We start from the raw sequence: 17,954 nt of genomic DNA on the forward strand, positions 1-17,954 counted from the left end.
TCTCTCTGGGTGGTGAAATTGTGAGTGATTTAAAATTTTCTATTTTATAGACGTTTTCCGAATGTTATACAATGTCACTTTTATAGTAGGAAAAAAAATTGGTTTTACAAGAATTATCAACCGACTGAATAAAGTGGCTTTAAAGAGCAACTAAAATTCACCTAAAGATTGTTATAATGAGAACTTTTAAAAAAAAATAAGCATTATGTCAATCAAGAAAAGCTGAGCTCTCCAAAAGTTGTAGGATCCTGTGCTCCCATGAAATTTTTTCCAAGTTTTAAAACTCTCCCAATATCCGTCTACCCAGGTACTTTTGATTATAACTAGAAATACCAGAATAGAACTGAGAGTTTTAACACTTTGTTCAAAGGTCAAAGAATCTTTCAGTAATATTTGGAATTGTCTGCCAACTTACAAAGAAACATAATGTACAAATTAGTATCTAAGTTAACAGCATCCTCCTAAAAACCGAACATTTGAAATGGTAAACCAACTACATGATCTACTGCCTATGTCCTCGGTGTTCATTACCTGATCAGCAAACTGGGTCATGTAGCGCTGGAGTCTGGTCTGGTTGTCGGTCTGCTCACACATCTGTACTAAGATATCAAAGTCACAGTACTTTTCTGCTAATGAAGCAGCCCACGGGTACTGGCCTAGTGTGACTGTAAAAAGGAGAACAGATGGAAAAAAAAATCCTGTTAGTGAAAACTTAATATGTGATGAAAAAAATATTACTTGAAATTTTACCTTTAACTCATACCATACTCTAAAAACAATTAATGGAATAGAAACTTTTCCAGTTACAGGCATTCAGTTTCATAATCCACATAAATTCATTAAAGACACAAATTTAATCCACTGCTTGTTCCTACCTACCTAGGAGGGAGGCTATGCCCTTCCTGTGTGTACAAGTCCCTCTTCCTCATCTTAGCTATGGAAAGAACGTGTCCTTTGCTAAACAACCACACTCTCCTAGCTGCGCCCTCTCTAATAGCCCTCATCCTGCTCTACTGGGCAGACCAGTTATTTGTGTAAAGGTCTCGGATGACAAGCTTGGATGACAGCCTCCATTTGTTGCTAATTTACCTTTTCAAATCCTCTTCAGCATGGTACTTGTATCTAGGAAGTTTTGAAAACAAGGCTGAACAAATGAACACAGGAAGCTGTATATACATGCAGTAAGTCCTTGGTTATGGCTGGCTGAATGATAGTACACTGAACACATTGCATTAATGATTTGACTCCTTCATCCGTTCTGCAAATTCGAAGACCCATGGCCCTCGCTAAATACCATGTACTTACGAAGTGGAGATAAGAGATCTGATCTCTTCTGGAGGTACTCCATCTCCAGACTGTTGTATCTTTCTTGATCACCAGATCGGTCCAGAGACTTCAGCTGGGAAACATAACCATCCAGGAAGCAATCAATCAGTGCCACCAGCTGCTCTGTCAGAATGTTTCGGAGGTTGCTGTCTGCCTGAGGATAAACCACTTTCAGGACAATCCCATGCTGGCGTTCTATTACTGTTCGGATGCCTGAAGGACCACTTGTTGCTGTGAAATCACACAAATTAATACGGTAAGTAAGGGCTCTACATGGGCTGAGAAAGGCCAACTGCCTAAAACCTATCACCTCACTGCTGCTGGAAAAAGAAATCAAACAGGTTTCAGTTGATAGAAAGCTCTCTGTCCTGCTTAAATCCCATCTTCTCTATGGGAGACTTCCTCAACAAAGCCAGGTAAACATGATCCTTCTTCCTTCTAAATCCCTTTGATGCTGCTCCACATACTTTTTTGTATTAATTCAACAATAAATACAGTCAACACCTCCATAACCAGGATGTGCTTCTTTGAATAACTATATGCCCTAAAATCTAGTAGACATGGGGTGCCCAGCTGCCTCAGTCACTAGAGCATGCGACTCTCGATCCTGGGGTCATACGTTCAAGTCCCTCGTTGGGGGTAGCGATTACATAAAAAATAAAATCTAGTGGACACATAGAAAGTACTATGAAATACATCATGGAGAGATCTATAAATTATTCAAGGGAATAAAGCAATTTTCACAAGAATTGCTCATTCTGGAAACAGCACTTATTTGTCATTTCACTTATAAACCTATACTAATGGAGTAATATAGCTTCCAAAAAGGTCATTAGGAATATATTTTGAATCACTGTTAATAATAAATCAGTGTATTTGGGCTCAGTGCTTGACATCTCACCCGTCCAAGGAACATATTCAGGTTCTTGTTCTGGTGGTTCTTCTCTTCTATATAAGGAGTTTCTATTTTGTCGATAATGACTAGCAGCTTGTAGCATGTCCTGGGGAAAAAAAAGTGTTAGCATATGCAGAGAGTGATGAATCCCAGTATTTTTAAAGGTAATTTGAAACATCAAAGTCTATTAATACCAAAAAATACTCAGCACAGGTCTTCTGAATTACTTTTTGGTTCTTTCTACATTTGAAATTTAACTTCAATTTTGGAAAACTATAGTAACCAAAGTAAGAAAACCATTGCTATAAAGACCATTAGCTAAGACTAAATGGCACATTTTAATCAGTAATACAAACAATAAGGTTTTGAGTGATTTATTTAAATAGTTAGTTTAATATTTATACATTTGTAATGATATATCCATCCTTCTCCAAATAAAAGGTTTGTTTTACCAAACACGAACAGGAACATAGAAATTAATACACAAGGCAAACATTCAAAATGTCTGGCTGATTAATAAAATGACTGGTATTTTTCTAAATTTTTGGAATTAAATGCTAAACACTTATAAATTACTGGCAATACAGAGTAGGAATATGGAAGCCAATTTCTTTCTATCCACACTCTGATCTTTGATTTGCTGAAATCTTCACGGTAGTTTTATACCTTAAGAATACTGTTCACATTGATGACCACCTCAGCCCATTCAACGGATTCCAGTGATGTATCCTTTAAGACCTGCTCCTCATGCTCTAGCAAGCACTCACAGACAGTGTCTACCTGGGACACCTGGGGAAATACAGAGAAGGCAATACTTAAAACAAAAATTATGGCAATGCGTAGTAATTACAACTACCCAGATTCTACTCAAGGGGCTTTTCTCATCAAGGAATATCCTCAGCTCATTAGCCAGAATAAAACAGTGGATGGTGAAAATAAATTTAAAGGCAGTAGAAAGAGAAAATAATGTTCAAGGGATCCTTGAGCAAAAAGGTTTGAACTGCTTGAGTCCACTTACATGTGGATGTTTTTCGATACAGTACAGTAAATTTCTCCTTTATGATTTTTTAAAACACTCTGACTGTGTGGGGGGTTAGCACCCTTAAGCCTCCACATTGTTCAAGAGTCAAATGTATGTAACTTCTTTTCTAATTTTTTTGTCATTATTAACACATGAAGATAATGAAGCCAAAATGTTCTTTAAGCACTGAAACACCTGTTTTCCAGTTTCGGCCCACAGTGAAACTCCCCGCCTTTATTTTATTTATTTATAAAAGATTTTATTTATTTATTTGACAGAGAGATCACAAGTAGGTAGAGAGGCAGGCAGAGAGAGAGGTAGGGAAGCAGCTTCCCTGCTGAGCAGAGAGCCTACTACGGGGCTCGATCCCAGTACCCTAAGATCATGACCTGAGCCGAAGGCAGACGCGTAACCCACTGAGCCACCCAGGCACCCCAAACTTCCCCCCTTTATTAAGTGAATATTTACTTAATACATTAAGAGTCTGTATAGCATTGAGCACACACAGAAATAACAGAAGTGAGGTTTGCTGCCCTTAAGCTTACAAACTAGCTGAGGGAACAAAACATGCAAAATGTGACCTCCCAAAATCATCTTTTAAACCCTGTTCTTCCTTTTCTATTTCAGGTGTTAGTCAAAGGCATCCTAACAAACCTAGCAAGAGACTTTTGGCTCATTAAATTTGTAAGATTAAATGCCAGAAGTTCTTAATACTGTTAATGTGAAAATGGTAAGAAAGCATGTTTGACATAAAAAAGCAGAAGATAAAAAAGCAGGGATGCCTGATGGCTCAGTTGGTTAGTGACTGCCCTCGGCTCAGGTCATGATCCCAGGGTCCTGGGATCAAGCCCCAATTCGGGCTCCTTGCTCAGTAGGAAGTCTGCTTCTCCTTCTGCCTCTGCTGCTCCTCCTGATTGTGCTCTCTCTCTCTGACAAATAAATAAATAAAATCTCTAAAAGTATACATAACAAATAAAATGTCAAAATACTTGCTAAACACCTTTACCACGAGTGCATACTCAGTGTACATTCAGTGACTTTAAACACTATTCATACGGGGACCCAACAGTCTGTCCCTTACGCAATTAACTCTATGGAACCCTAGGATTCAAAACTACACCCCAAAGGAAACAAGACCAGTAAACATCATGAAGAATTAAGATAAATGGTGACATCGGGGTGCCTGGGTGTCTCAGCAGGCTAAGGCCTCTGCCTTCGGCTCGGGTCATGATCCCAGAGTCCTGGGATGGAGCCCCACATTGGGCTCTCTGCTTAGCAGGGAGCCTGCTTATTCCTCTCTCTCTGCCTGCCTCTCTGCCTACTTGTGATCTCTGTCAAATAAATAAATAAAAATCTTTAAATTAAAAAAAAATTTTTTTTAAATGGTGACATAGAGTCTTAAACATTACCATTTTCCATATGGAGTGTTCTTTTGAAGAACCAATCACAGTTTTGGTTTTGTTCTATCATATTCCTAAGGCATTACTCATGAATTATAGATCCAACTGATAATTTCCAGATTCTTCCTCCCCCCTCCACCCCTGTTAACTGGAAAATGCAGGTATAATGAATTAACTACTATGCTTTCCACTTTGATCAAAAAACAGAAAATGGAACCAGGCTCTTATTCAATTCTTTCAAAGAATTTGTTAATAATTTCTTAAAAAATTTGCTTTGCCATGTAAAATTATGTATGAACAAAGACCAAAAAAGAACATGAAAGTTACAACAGTTTGTGAAAGGAATCTATATACCTTAAGGATCCTCCTACCTTTTTCCCTTCAAACCCCAATAGCCTCTCAAGTGAGGCCTTGAGAGACTTACAACCCCTCATTTCCAAATCCCTTTCCTTAAATATACAGAAACCTACTAACTTTTCTCACAGTGCTCCAGTCCTTCCAGCCAACAGGCTAGACGGCTCTTCTAGACTTGTTCAGGGTCTCAGAATGACCAGTGACGCAGTCATTGCTATCCGCCCCACTGTCCTCAGTCCACACACCCTCTTCCCCACCATTCCACCCTCCACCATGTACTCACTGTCTTAGACCCTAGGATGCATTCTTCACTGTTCCCAACTCCCCAGAATCCCAAGACATTTTCACCTTTACCTGGACTGACCCTGACACCTGACACACCCAACAATTAACTTGGACGGTCCTCCTGTTCGGGAATAGTCCCCACCTCTTCGAACAGCTCTGCCATCAGATAGCCTCTCCCTCCCAAATAGTACTCTTATCCAACTTGTAGGTGACCTTCTCTGTAGCCCTTCTTTGCCCACTTCTATTTCTGACACCATCACTCTCCTCCCCTTCCTCCACAACAAAGAGTTAGAGCCAAGTGCAAGACACCTGTGAGTTTAGTCTGTAAGCTTGACGGGGGTAGGGAAGTGCCGGCTCTGCACACATTCCTTTCAGACTGTTTAGATCATGAAATTTGAGGTGAACTGTTTTTCTTTCATTCAGATTTTGGGGATATTTCCTACATTTGAAAAATAAAAAAATTAAACAAAAAGTGCTTTGCCTTACATCCTTAGGAAAAAACTAACCCAAATATACAAGAACAAGGCATTCTTAGAACTAAATGCATTTATGGAATCAACAGAAAACCTGAACCTATTTCAGCATCTTAAATTATTTTTAGGTTACAGTACATGAAACATAGTTGAACCTTAAATAAGACAGATTTAAACTGCGTGGGCCCACTGATGCACAAATTTTTTTTTCCATACCTACAGTATATGAATTCAATACTGTGAATTTATTTTCTCTTCCTTATGTAAATTTTAACATTTCCTTTATTATAAGTATGAGTATATAATACTGTATATAACATATAAAAATGTGTGTTAACTTGACTATTGATAAAGCTTCTGGTCAACAGTAAGCTATTAGTAGTTAATTTTTGAAGTTACACACAGATTTTCCACTGTGCAAGGGGGTTCGCATGTTGTTCAAGGGTCAACTGTATCAAGAAGAAAAAAAGACTCTGGCATAGCCTGCTAGATTATAACTAGAATGTAACAGGGAGGAAATAAAAATGAGACTCACCAAATAGAATTTAAATAGAATTAAAGTTCCTCACAGCTAAAAAAACAATTTCAAATTGCAGAGCTGCGAGAAGAGCTCAAACCATTAGTGTCACCATCTTTATAGGGAGAGCGTAAAGTCTCCCCTGTCCCTTCATGAGGTTGTAAAGTTGCACAAGAATAAAAGCTGTATACTATTATCACAATGGTCAGCGGCACCAGCTGGCCAACGTCTTAATCTGTTCTCCCTCGGAAGTTCACAGCAGGGTTTTCTTTTCCTTTGAAAATAAATCTGAGTTTAAAAGCAAGGTAGAGGGGTGCCTGGGTGGCTCAGTGGGTTGAGGCCTCTGCCTTCGGCTCAGGTCATGATCCCAGCGTTCTGGGATCGAGCCCCGCATCGGGCTCTCTGCTCAGCGGGGAGCCTGCTTCCTCCTCTCTCTCTGCCTGCCTCTCAGCCTACTTGTAATCTCTGCCTGTCAAATAAATAAATAAAATCTTTAAAAAAGATTTTAAAATTAAAAAAATAAATAAATAAAAAATAAAAGCAAGGTAGATAGTAGGATCCAAGGTAGCTGAGCTGAGTTTAGTGAAGGGACAGCTTATGGTGGTGCTAGCAAGGGTCAGAGGATCTACAGGAAGGTGCTGCGTCCAGGGCTAGCAACAGGCAGCCCCTATTAAGCCCAGGGATGAAGAGGCTCTGGGTGGAAGGAGTTACAGGACACGTGGAGAGCAGCCAGTGAGAAGCCGCAGTCTTTGACAGAAGGCGCAGTCAACTGCAGTGGAAGCAGGGAAGGAATGAAGCTGGGGGAATAACAGAACAAATATTAATAGATAAGCACTCCCAACCTGACGGTGCCTCACTGTTATCAAAGACAACAGGAAGGCACAGAAACCCACTGACAAGTTGCCCTCTGGGGCAGCATCAAGAGTGGATTTGGAGAGGCAAAAGGAAAACATCCAGCAGACAGTAGAAAACAGTCAATTTTGCAAGCTCTAATTTATAGGGAATGTAATAAATAAATATGGAGTCCTATTTAAAATTTCAAAAAGATTTTTTTGTCCTCAATCTTCTCCCTCATGTTTGAGGCATGATCAGCAAATGGCAGAGCTCTAAGAAGCCACATTAAAAGCAAAAAACTACTCTTACTTCTCTAAAAAAGACGTCTGCGGGAGTCAGGTTGGATGGGATTTCACAGTCCCTCTTGTTTAAAGCAATCATTATTGCTGTGTTCACCAGGTCAGAGAGCCTCGAGTGGTAGTTCTTGAGAACAATGGCGGCTGATAACTTCTCGGCGTGCTCGCAGAGCAACAGTCGAGTTGCCATGGGCATCCCTCTGACTGCAAAAGTGTGAAGACGTCCAAATAAGCCAACCTGGTGAAAAACAAACACATGTTCTTAGAAAGCATTTATAGTAACACACAATAGGCTTATCCCCACCAGCAGCACAATGGGTACAGAGCCACTGACCTTAGCTGTCCCCAACAAAGTACCTCAGCTATCTTCTCCTTTCCACTGTTTTAAACACACACACACACACACACACACACACACTCTCTCTCTCTCTCTCTCTCTCTTCAGCCAGAGGCATGAGCAACCATAATAAAGTACAGATGTTCCCTTTCTGAGATTAAGGTTATTCCACTACTCTATCTTATTTCTCATTTATTCTGGTTATCAAAAGCATAAAACTGCTCTTTTCTACCTAACTCCTCAAGGTTCTAGATCTCTGTGAACTAGAAACTCAGCAGTCTCGATCTTTAGTGACTAATTTCCATGGAAACCAAAAGCCATTGGAAAGGTGGGGGCATCTCTAATCCTTTGCCCTACTACCTCTGATCGACCTGATGCCCACTTCTGTTGTGTTACTACTAGGTTCTGGGAGTTCTTCTAAGCTTTCTCATCTGATAAAGCGTTAACATCCCAACCAGGAAGAAGCCAAGAGACATATCTAAACACTGAATACTCTTCCAAATTTTATTACTGAGTGACTTGATTTTTGTATGCTGAGGTTTATTTTAAATAAAATACAAAAAAACCCAAAAATAAACAGCGCTCCAAATCCCCAGAAGTCCTACTTAAATGGGCAAAAAACACAAATGGTTAGAAAACGTTTTTTTCCCCCTGAAATTAGATTTCTTTTATTACAACGAGCTCAAAGAAACAATGAGAAATCTACCTTTTGCTAAAAGGGCTAAAAATGGTTTTCTGCAAATCCCCCATGAGGTTAGTGACAGTCCTCTCCCTCTCCTTTTTCTTAAGTATAAAGAGAGCCCTACAGCTGCCTTCGGCTCAGGTCATGATCTCAGGGTCCTGGGATCGAGTCCCGCATCGGGCTCTCTGCTCAGCAGGGAGCCTGCTTCCTCCTCTCTCTCTCTCTGCCTGCCTCTCTGCCTACTTGTGATCTCTCTCTGTCAAATAAAATAAAATCTTAAAAAAAAAAAAAAAAAGAGAGCCCTACAGTGTGTAATGGCAAGCCACAGGAGCCACTCTTTCTGTATAAGAGACATCTGAATCACTGAGGAACATCAGCAGTCAAGACAGGAGGAACAAGTGGTATTGTAGTGAAAAGCCAAAACAACTTGTGTCTTGGAAGTCTGGTTTACGTATGCATGTCAAGAACAAACACTGCAACATCAGGCAGCTGAACACAAAAGACAAAAGTTGACATTGTAGGTCTTTTTCCTTTTTCTCTGTGCAAAAAAGCTCATTTCTTCTAAATGAGAGAAGACTGTTCTTTCCAAGATTTTATTTATCTGACAGAGTGAGAGAGAGCACAAGCAGGAGAACGCAAGCAGAGGGAGAGGGAGAAGCAGGCTCCCCTGCTGAGCAGAGAACCCAAAGTGGGGCTTGATTCCAGGAACCTGGGACCATGACCCGAAAGCAGGGGGACACTTAACCAACTAAGCCACCCTGGCATCCTAAGAAGACTGTTTCTACACTGTGACCTGACATGAAAATGCTGTGTGCCCAGGGTGCCGTGCCCAGCAGCACGTCTCACTGACACTATTGTGAGCAGAGAATCTGGACAGTAAGAGGATGAACATGACCTCTCGGCTGGAGAACCATTTCTTGTCACTTTGCTGAAGTCACTAGTTAAACTGCTCAAAGAGAAGCTGCACCCTGACTTTGGAGCATCTACAGCCATTACAGATAAAGACTATCAACTAAGAGGACAGCACACGTGAACCCTTCGTTCACGGAATACAACCAAACAGAGAGTGGGTCTGATAAACTGGGGCCAGAATGAAGGATAATACGGTAGGTCAGACCTCAACGCTCTCGGGAACATCCTCTGCCACCCCTAGTGAACAGCAAAGCCAGGAAAGAGGCTGTGAAGCTCTGACCCATGAAAGAGAACAGTACAAAACGTTTCACAAAGGCATCTCTTCCCAACACACTCCCTTTGGGGCTCAACCAACAGTGCAGGGCTTGTGAGGCATAATGTGGACACCAGAGCCCTCAGCTGAACTTGGTCTGCCACCTTGGATTCCCCATGGTGCAAAGAGAACTGGAACCCTGTCAGACTCTCGGCACTATTTCACTCACACTGGTCCCTTTAAAGTCTTCTTTCCTCAAGCCAGACCCCTAAAGGACCATGGATGCAGTAAGGGTCTAGACTCATGACCCATAAATCAATCTGTAGTTAGAGCAGGAGGACTTAAACCTGATGAATTCTACTCTGTAAAACAACAACCATCCGTGAGTTGGGGGTATCAACAAGGTTTCTATGAACGGGAAGACTGAACCGGGATATGCAAGGCTGGATTTGAACGCCTAGGCCTAGCAGCCAGGAGTGACTCAGGCACTGAGTCCCAGCCTGCCCTGACTAATGCTGGCATAGGGGTGCCGAGGGGGCACCTGCTCAGTGTTCAAACAGAGACCTCACACAGAGGGGGCTAGACCTCTGTGACACTCCTAAAGCTCAATGTACCTGCTACCTTTGCAAAAGACAGGCATGATTCTTGTCTGCACAAGTGCAAGATCTGCTTTCTTAATTCCTTCAATAGTAAAGCAACACCCTAGAAAAGAAGAAACGTGGGAAAATGGTGGGAAAAACCACATGGCCTTTCCCAGTGCTAGCTCTCTGTGTTGGGGTATGAGTTGCAACCTTTCACGACTCTGAAAGCTACAACACAGGTTACCTAGCTAGGGCAAGTCTGCAAAGAGTCATCTTTTTCCCTCATAGAACACAAGAAAAAGGGAGAACTGACCCACGCTGCAGTAGGTCACCATTCTGGAAATCTTTCCACCACGCTGTCCATGGCAAAAGCGGAGAGCCAGGCTTGCACATGTTTAGAAAACTTAATAGTATGGAGAGGTAAGAGTCCCCAGCCCATTCCCTACTGGAGCTACAATTAAATTTCCCTATCTTTATCTGCTTTTGTGGCATTCATATGCTAGGAGGCATTTTTTTTTTAAACACAAAGGAGTCACACTATATTGTCTGTACCTTATTTTTTCCCACATTAACTTTTTTTTTTACATTATTTTTAATGACCATGGAATAGGTCACTGAATCAACCTGTCTTAATTTATTCAACCTGTTTACCTGGTTATTTTAAAGTAAGAGTTGCATAGTCCAAAAAAAAAAAAAAAAAAAAAAAAGAGTTGCATAGTCATTTCAGATTTGAATTATCTTCCTGGTTCCCCCACAAATACTGTAAATGCAGTTTTTTACCTGAGGGAATTTTGCCTGCCTGCTTTTACTCACCTCAGCACGGCAGCACTGCCAGTGAAGTGATGTCTACATATTAGCATCACTCAAGCCACATAACAAACAGGAGCACAGTAACTTCCTGCTTCTAAGCTTCTCCAAACTATGTGTGAAGACATATGCTTCCCTCAGTGCCTGAAAACTGGAGGCAGAGGTACTGTCCTGAGGCCTTGATATTAATTCTCATTCTCTTTAGCATGAGATATGGCCTTATTGGCACAGAGTCTGGCTTGAGGGGGAGAACCTCATATTCAGAAGTATATCCTCAGGAAAACCTGGGCGGCTCAGTCAGCTAAGTGTCTGCCTTCAGCTCAGGTCATGATCCCAAGGTCCTGGGATTGAGTCCCACATCGGGCTCCTTGCTCAGCGAGGAGCCTGCCTCTCCTTTAGCCTGCCGCTCCCCCTCCTCATGCTCTTTCTCTCTCCAACAAATAAATAAATAAAATCCTTAAAAAAAAAAAAAAAAGTATTTCCTTAGATACAAGTATCTGGTTATACAATCGTTTATGTTAATAATAATTAACAATTCATAATATGCTCTGAAATATTAAAGGTAATTCAAACCTAAAGGCATGGCCATAATGGGGATTTTAGATCCAGCTAGGTTACCTGGCAGTGGATACTGTTTCCAAGAGCTGAATGACTCCAGCAGGGTTTCTAAAGCCCAGGAAGTCTGTGCCAAGAGATACAGCAACTGCTCCTACCCATGGCTCTCTCCCCCTCTGATAAATTAGTGTCTCCTCGGTGTCCCATAGTAAGGCATGAACTCCTTCCATCCCAGTATATACGACACAACCCTCCTGCCACATGACTTTGGGCCTCCTCCCATCAAGAGGTAGAATCCATTTCTCAATCCTTTTCATCTGGACTGGCCAGTGACTTGCTTTGACCAATGTCACTTTGGTGGAAGTGACATTTTGTGACCACTAGGGTAAGACCTGAGGAAGCTTCTAAGTTCATCCCCATGGAGGGCTGTCCTGAAATCACAGAAAGCCAGTTCAGCCTAAAGGAGAATTACAGACTAAGTAGGAGAGAAGAACCATGTGGCCCAGCTGACAGACTGACATCCAATGTCAGGTGAGAGATGCTTGGGGACCTTCCAGCTCAGCCTACCCTAAATGCAGTTCAAAGAGTGGTCCAGCTGAAATCCATAGAAAAACTGCCCAGGTACCTGAAAGAATTGTTTTAATCCACATTTTGGGATGGTTTGTTAGGTATTAATAGTTAACTGATATACCTGACTCAATAAACAATTACATCAGAACAAATCTGTCCCCTCCCCCCTCCATTAGTCTGTAGTCTATCTAAACCACTTTAAAAAGAAAGGAGAGAGACTTGAATGATTGGAGTGCCCTTGCCAAGACAATAAAAGTAGACAGGAGCCAAACCATACATTACAAACATTCTGGAATCATCTAGAATTGACCTGTTCAATAAGGTGGCCACAATCCACCAAAATGATGATTTAAATTTAATTAAAATAAATTAAAAACAAATACAGTTCCTCAGTTGCACCACCCACATTTTAAGTGCCCAGCAGCTGCCTGTAACTAGTGGCTACTGAGTAACACAGATATAGAACATTCTCATCACCACAGAAAGTTCTATTAGACAGCATCATAATCTCTTCAACATGAAGGCATTACCAATTTTGGAAAAAATAAGCAAAAGTGGGATTAAATGTATTCATTTGGATATATAATATGCTTGGGAGCCACTACTGATCAACAAGGGCTAATTAATCGGCTTCACATAGAACAAGCAGGATTTGCTCCAACAGTCCTTCAGTATCACTTGCTAAGTGATACTGTGTAACAATTCTGTCTAGCTGCAAAAACATATTCTAATTTTAGGCCCAATATAAATGGGGGTACTCCATTAAAAGAAAAAAAACAAACAACAACACAAACATAAACTTTGATTCTAATGGTACTTCAAAATTATAACCCAAAAATCAAAATCATCAAAATCATTGTCATTGCCTTACTATTCTTCACGATCTTTTCAATAATACAAAGCAATTCATGAAAACCTAAGTTTACATAAAACCACACAGGTATTATAGAATCTTAAAAGAAAGTTGAAACATTTCTGTGGAAATACACTGTTTTTCTTCTTTTCAGCCTGTTTTCCATGCAGCTTTTATACTTAAATAGCTCCCCATCCCCCAACATCCCTGGACTTATTTACTTTCAAGACAGTAAAGAAACTGGGAAACATTAGTGCTATCCAACCCTACAAAACACCTCAGAATAAGAAAGGATCTCCCACTGTCCTGGAGAGAGTGACAAAAGACACAGTAAAGTCGGGTGTTGTGGCCATTCTTGTTCACAGCAAGTAGGATGCTTACTTGGTGAATAAAGTCCATAAGGAAAGAATGGGCCTTCATCTTATCTTCCAGCTGGTGAAGAATAATCAGTGATGTATTGCTAAACCCAGGTGCTTCTGTTGAAACACAAGAACAAAATTTAAACACATAATGTACTGGGTTTACAATAATTACTGCTATTTAATTAAAAACTTAAAAAATATCTATACACCAAAGGAAACTACAAACCTTTTCATGGAACTATTTGCGACTATTTGTAATATTACCCAAGATTTTAAAAAATTTAGATGAAAATTTTGGTAGTTTGACACAATTCATACCATATTTATTCAAAACATAAAACCTGTTATTATTAATCTTTTATATCATTCTAAGCTTGCCAGCTCAAAATGAAGTCAAAGAAAAAAGGTAAGCACTGATGTTTCCTTCCTAACCCTCTAATGAGGCTTAGCAAACTTGCTAAGTAGCAAATCAGAGGGAGAAATGGACACTGCAGACAGTTTGCTGGTACCTGGGAAAGCTGAGTGCCTGTGATGCTGCGGTGGAAGTATAAGGACAGTCACCCAGGGCAGAAAGGAAAGCACAGAGCAGAGACATGATATGCTCACTTTTGTATGCTGAGATTAGCTCATTGCCGCTCATTGGGAAATTTATAATTTTTATTAGGCAAATACAATGATTATGCCAAAATTATCATTTAATTTGGGAGCTAATAAGTAGGTGCCAAATGCTTATCCATGCCACCAATTTCCCTTTAGAAATTAAATGGTAAGAAAGCTAAGTAGGGCTAATTAATCTGCTTCACATACAACAAGCAGGATTTGCTCTAACAGTCCTTCAGTTTTTATCACATAGATATGTTCTGAGCCTTTTTCAAAATCTACTATAAGGTAAGTTATAACCTTTTAAAAAAAGTAAACTAATAATTGCTTCAAAAACTAAAAAAAAAAATGCTTCAAGAAATGCTTTAATGGGGCGCCTGGGTGGCTCAGTGGGTTAAAGCCTCTGCCTTTGGCTCAGGTCATGATTCCAGGGTCCTGGGATCGAGCCCTGTATCGGGCTCTCTGCTCAGTGGGGAACTTGCTTCCCTTCCTTCTTCTCTGCCTGCCTCTCTGCCTACTTGTGATCTGTCAAATAAATAAATAAAATCTTAAAAAAAAAAAAAGAAATGCTTTAATAAAAGAACCATAATATGCTCAAACCATATCACTGCATAATATGAAAAGTAGAAGTTCTTACCCTCAGGCACAGACTCAGCCCACCGTGGGTCAGACGCTGGGTAGTCATCTACCAGATCCACACTGATTTGTGTAACAGCTCTGTCTAGTTCACAATCAGAATCCAAATCAGAACGGGAGGAAAAGAGCTCATCAACCATCATTTGAGCATGACCTAGATCTTTTCTGAAATAAAATTAGAAAATAGAAGTATTAAAGGAGGCAAACCATTTTAAAAATTCACCATGAAAAAGTTAACTACGGGGGCATCTGGATGGCTCAGTTAGTGAAGCATCTGCCTTCGGTTCATTATCTTGGGGTCCTGGGACTGAGCCCCACGTCCAGCTCTCTGCTTGATGGGGAATCTGCATCTCTCTTCCCCTCTGCCCCTCCTTCCGCTGGTGCTCACTCACATGCTCTCTCTCACACTCACTCTCCCCCCACCTCTAACAAAGAAATAAAATCTTTCAAAGAAGAGGAAGGTAATAGTGAAAGTTCCCTATTTTAGTCCAAAGTTACCTTTTCTAAAAAAGATTTATTTATTTGAGAGAGAGAGAGAAAAAGCATGCCAGGGGAAGGGAAGAGGGAGAGAATCTCAAGCAGACTCCCCACTGAGCTCAGAGCCCCACACGGAGCTCAATCTCACCACCAGTGAGATCGTGACTTGAGCGAGTCAGACACTCAACTGACCAAGCCACCCAGGTGCCCCAAAGTTAACTACTTTCAGTAACGTTTATTTAAAAGGGAGACAATCATTACGCATTTATTAATGCAATAATTATATGTTGAGTACTTACAACATGCTAGGCACTGGAGCCAGAATGACAAGACGTTAAAAAACACTCTAAGACTTCACCAAGGACACAGTGTCACAAGAAGCCAGAGAGTTAAACAAGTAGTTACAAGTATACTGTGACATGAAAAGAACAGAGCACTTGCTACAGACCACACAGAAGGGAAACCAAAACCATCCAAGGGGCAGGGAAAACTCCCTGGAAGAAAAGGTGGATAAGCAGAGGCCTACAGCTACAGAAGGGGAGCAGCGAGGCTGAGGGGACTCTGGGGAGGGGTACACGGTGGCAGAAAGAGCACACATCACACCTGTGAGTAAGTACGTCCATATCTTAGCAAAGAACTGAGAGCATAGGGAAAAGGAGGTCACCCAGGGAAGAAGCCTTCCAGGGCAGACTCTCAGAAACACCACCAATCAAAAGGCAGAGTACATAAAACCTCACACACCATGTCATGGAGTTCTGGCACTAGAAGGCACTTCTTAGGCACTAAGAAGAAAGTGTCACGATCTGTTCTATTTTCCCAAAGGATCATCTTAGGATATGGACAGGGGGCAGAAATACTCAGATAGGAAGTTCCTGCAGGGGCGCCTGGGTCGCTCAGTCATTGGGGATCTGCCTTCAGTTCAAGTCATGATCCCAGGGTCCTGGGATCGAGCCCCGCATCAGGTTCCCTGCTCGGTGGGAAGCCTGCTTCTCCCTCTCCCACTCCCTCTGCTTATGTTCCCTTTCTCACTGTGTCTCTCTCTGTCAAATAAATAAATAAAATATGGACAAAAAAAAAAAGTTATTGCAGAAACCCAGACGAGAGAGGGGGGTCTCCACTAGCAGTAGCTGCAGAGAAGAATGGAGACAAGTAGTCAGGTTTGAGAAAAAAAGAGATTTGAGGTAAATATTGGCAACTGTTTGGATCTGATATATTTTTGCTCTGAAGCTGAATGTATTATGGTAGGACATTTTTACCAGTGGCAGAAACAGGGGGTAAAAGAGAAAGAATAAGCTCTGGAGACGACAAGCAGGGCTGTGAGCACGTTGAACTGAGATGCTTGTGGAATAACAGCTACTCTGGAACATTCTTCATTTGTATATAATGGCCTAGAGTACAGTAAATCTGTGTTTCTTTGGCAAATGAAGTAAGTAGGAAAAAAAAAAGGGAGTAGAGAGAAAAAAATTATGATAGACAATGGCAAAGGCAAACAACTTTTCAGGTAGTTTAGTTATAAACAGGAACAAACAAAAGGGGTAGTAGATGAGAGGGGGACACAAAGTCAAAGACTGGTCTTTTTCTTTTCTTTTTATTAAGATTTATTTATTTGAAAGAGAGAGAGAGAGATTGCAGTTGGGGGGAAGGGTCAGAAGGAGAGGGAGAAACCCAAGCAGATTTGGCACAGAACATGGAGCTCAACAGGGGGTTCCATATCAGAACCCTGAGGTCATGACCTGAGCCAAAACTCAGAGTCAGATGCTTAACCAAATGTGCCACCCTGGAGCCCACCCTTGGTTTTTTTAAAATGGTATATTAAATATGATTGATGGCTGGTGAGAAGAAGCCAGCATAAGAGAGGTCAAAGATATAGAAGAGGAATAACAAAACATAGTCTCAAGAGAAGCAAGAGACTGTGGCATTCAAAACAAGGACAAAGAGGGGTGCCTGGATGTCTCAGTCCATTAAGCACCCACCTTGATTTCTGCTCAGGTAATGATCTTGGGGTTGTGGGATTGAGCCCCATGTCAGGCTCTGCACTCAGCGGGGAATCTGTTTGAGATTTTCTCTCTTTCTCCCCTCCCCCGCCCCTCCTTTCTGCTTGCATGCGCACACGCTCTAAATGTATAAATGAAATCTTCAAAACAAAAAAAAAAAAGAGGGATTCTTTTTAGAAAGAGCAATCCTTCCCACTTTATAGGGAGCGAAAGAGGAAAAGCAGCTGCAGTGCAGTAAGTGTGTAGGTATTAAGTCCAGGGAGTTGCTATCTAATGGCTTCTATTTATCTGTGAAGTAGGAGGCTGAGCCCTCTGCTAAGTATGGGAGAAGAGGCAGAGAAATGGAAAAGGTTGAGGAGAGTTAGAAAAGCATTGAAATGGACTCTTGGTAGAACAAGAGATGGGCCTGAATAGAGAAACACAGAAAAACTGCCTAAAAGTGTTTAAGGCCAAGCTGAAGCTGGAAACCTGGTTATGCTACAGGTTATGGGAATACAAAGTTCACTAAGGCAAGATAATCAGCAATTAACTATTTTAATTAATAGAGTAAGTTTCTTAAAACTGTCATGAGCAAAAGATCTTATATTTACATTGAGTCAAGTGCAAATAAAAATAATGTAAAAATTAATTTCAAAGAAACCATGCTATAGAAACAGCAATATTAACCTCAGCAAAAAACGAAACACAGAACTTTTTAGTGCAATCTACTCATTTCAGCCGCTAGGGAGCATGTGGCAATGTCTGAAGAGAATTTTGTTTGTCATAAGTTGGGGGAGGGAGCTACTGGCACCATGTAGGAAGAGGCCAGCTGTGGCTGCTACACATTCTACAATTCACAGGATAGCTCACAGCAGAACATTGTATGGCTTCCAATGTCAACAGTGATGAGATAGCGAAACCTGCTTTAAAAGTATGATTCCATTTGTGAAGAATC

General features: G+C 41.0%; 1 protein-coding gene across 1 annotated transcript in view; it reads right to left on the bottom strand.

Moving 5' to 3' along the window:
• NUP133 (nucleoporin 133) overlaps nucleotides 1-17,954 on the bottom strand; it is a 53,140-nt gene that overhangs the window by 12,906 nt on the left and 22,280 nt on the right. The window contains exons 13-19 of the mRNA XM_044239286.1: nucleotides 14,551-14,714; nucleotides 13,333-13,427; nucleotides 7,415-7,639; nucleotides 2,888-3,010; nucleotides 2,228-2,327; nucleotides 1,306-1,557; nucleotides 532-665 (exon numbers count right to left, since the gene is read on the bottom strand). Of these exons, the coding sequence (XP_044095221.1) occupies nucleotides 532-665; nucleotides 1,306-1,557; nucleotides 2,228-2,327; nucleotides 2,888-3,010; nucleotides 7,415-7,639; nucleotides 13,333-13,427; nucleotides 14,551-14,714 (1,093 nt within the window). The remainder of the gene's footprint in view (nucleotides 1-531; nucleotides 666-1,305; nucleotides 1,558-2,227; nucleotides 2,328-2,887; nucleotides 3,011-7,414; nucleotides 7,640-13,332; nucleotides 13,428-14,550; nucleotides 14,715-17,954) is intronic.

Source organism: Neovison vison, chromosome 2, assembly GCF_020171115.1.
Source record: "Neovison vison isolate M4711 chromosome 2, ASM_NN_V1, whole genome shotgun sequence".
Taxonomy (NCBI): domain Eukaryota; kingdom Metazoa; phylum Chordata; class Mammalia; order Carnivora; family Mustelidae; genus Neogale; species Neogale vison.